At 38.2% G+C, this 2388-nt stretch overlaps 1 protein-coding gene across 1 annotated transcript in view; it reads left to right on the top strand.

The window, feature by feature from the left end:
- SUN5 (Sad1 and UNC84 domain containing 5) overlaps positions 1 to 2388 on the top strand; it is a 32150-nt gene that overhangs the window by 20230 nt on the left and 9532 nt on the right. The window contains exon 5 of the mRNA XM_006881690.1: positions 1428 to 1477. Within this exon, the coding sequence (XP_006881752.1) occupies positions 1428 to 1477 (50 nt within the window). The remainder of the gene's footprint in view (positions 1 to 1427; positions 1478 to 2388) is intronic.

The following is a 2388-nucleotide window of genomic DNA, read 5'->3' as shown; positions in this document are numbered from 1 at the left end:
TTTGCGACTCATAGCGACCCTATGTACAACAGCCCTAAACCCTGCTCTATCCTGTGCCAATCGCATTGCCTCTGACACACCCATCCCGATTTTTTTAAAGGGAAAAAAAAGAATCATTGCTTAGTTTATTGTCACAAAAATTTATCTTTATGTTTTCTTCTAGAGTTTATCATTTAGCACTTATATTTATGACCCATAATGAGTTAATTCTTATATACAATATGAGGTCCAAGCTCATTCCTAGTAAAATTTGTTGAAAGACTATTCTTTTCCTCCATTGAATTTTAGATGTCTGGGTTTCTTCCTGGACTTTACATTCTATTCCATTCATCTGCCTGTCTATATTTATGCTCAACTCAATTAATTGCCATTGAGTCAGAATCAGCTCATTGTTGACCCTCCCCTGGGTTTTCAGAGGCTGTCGACTGCATGGGATGAGACTGGCCATCTTTCTCCTGACTTTAGGTTGGGATGAGACTGGCCATCTTTCTCCTGACTTTAGGTTGGCAGCTCAACTGCTTACTCCTCAGGGTTATAAATACAAGATAAAGTCATCTGCATGTAGAGATCATTTTACTTCTTCCCATCCAGTCAGAATGAATGTCTTTCTTTTCTTCTGACTAATTAACCTGATTAGAACCTCCAGGAAAAAAGGCAACTTGGTGGTTCAAAGATTAAGTGCCCAGCAGCTAATTAAAAACCTGGTGGTTCTAACCCGCCTGGAAGTCCCATTGGAGAAAGAACTGGCAATCTGTTTCAGTAACAATTACAACCTGGAAAACCATAAGAGGCAGTTCTATTCTGTCACACAGGTCACTACGAGTTGAAATGGGCTTGATAGCACCTAACAACTATAGTAAGACCTTCAATAGACTATTAATTAAAAATGGTAAAAGAAGACACCTTGTTTTATTTTTTCACCTTTGAAGAAAGAGCATTTAGTCTATCACCATTAAGTACAACGTAAGTTGTAGGTCAGATTTCTGTTGTTTTGTTTTCTTGATGTCCTTTAGCAGGCTGAAGAAGTCCCCTTTTATTTCTAGTTTGTCTAGTGTTTTTATCACAAAAAACAAACATGTGGCTGGAATGGTGTCATTTCAGCTACCACAGAGGTCATGAAATTTAAAGATACCAGTTGGGATAGGATAGGGGAGGGGGAGGGAGATACTCATAGTTTGGTTTATGTCTTTTATAAACATGGTAACATTATATAACACTTTGTACACATGATAGTATTCAGATAGTGAACTATTATTACCATTTTATAGAGATGTAAAGTGACCTAAAGTGGATTAAATTAATTTCTCAAAGTTACATAATTCAAGTAAGTAGCAAAGCTGATATTTGAACTCAGATGCGTTAACTACAGAGCCTAGGTTTTAACTTTCCATGTTAAATTGTTAATTCTCATGCTTATGACCTCACAGGATTTTGGATGCTTTCTATGCACTTGCCATCAAAGATGGAAGTCTGGCAGGTAAGTGTATATTCTTTTTTAGGACACCCTCCCCTCCCCGCTGATTGGTTCCTCCTAAAGAGTCAATGTCAACTCCATGATTCCTCTGTTCTCACTACATCTTAACTGTGCTCCAAATCTCCACATTTGCCATATCATCTGCCTTAAACAGAATCCCATCTCTTCTACTAAAAGTTAAATTTCAAGAACCAGAAAAAATTCTTTCTTCAGGAAATCTCTCCTGTTACTAACCCCTACGGCTACCCATTCCTCGTTTCCCAAAGTCTCCAGCTAATGTGGAATAGGGAACATAAATGCATTTATTCCCTCTGCTCAAGGTAGTTTGTTATTATGCTTTAAAGAAAAAAAAAGATGAAATCATATGCCTTTGGATTTCTAAAGAGAAAGGAGGAGAAACTCAATGGCCAGAGTTCTCTGAGTACAGCAAGAAGTCTTAGAAGACGCATAGAGAAAGACTATCTGAGGAGCTTGTCCTTCAGTCTCCTTTTCTCTACCTGATTAAGTTTCTTCACATTCTTCAGGTTCAGCTAAAATGTTCTCTCTTCCAGAACCACCCAAGCACTGTAGGTCACATTTCCTTCTCCAACAATGTTCTATAATATTGAATGGGGGAGGGGGACAGAAATGTACAACAAAGAACAAAACACAGGCTTTTCACTAACCAATGTTGCATGACTCTGAACAGATAGAAGTGTAAATGTAGGGAGTATGAATGGGTGGATGGGTGGAAGGGATGAATAGGAGGATTGTTTTAATAAATGAGTAAGAGTAGTATATGAGAAAGTGAATGAATGAGAAGGTGAATGGATGGATGGATGGAGAAAGATAAATAGATGGTATGATACATGGTTCCGGTATGGATGGATGCATGGAGAGATGGATGGATGGATGGATGGATGGATGGATGGATG

The sequence above is a fragment of the Elephantulus edwardii genome, unplaced genomic scaffold, assembly GCF_000299155.1.
Source record: "Elephantulus edwardii isolate Elephantulus edwardi_28Jun2011 unplaced genomic scaffold, EleEdw1.0 scaffold00015, whole genome shotgun sequence".
Lineage (NCBI taxonomy): Eukaryota > Metazoa > Chordata > Mammalia > Macroscelidea > Macroscelididae > Elephantulus > Elephantulus edwardii.
The sequence above is the reverse complement of the archived record's forward strand: the minus strand, read 5'-3'. Positions and strand labels throughout refer to the sequence as shown.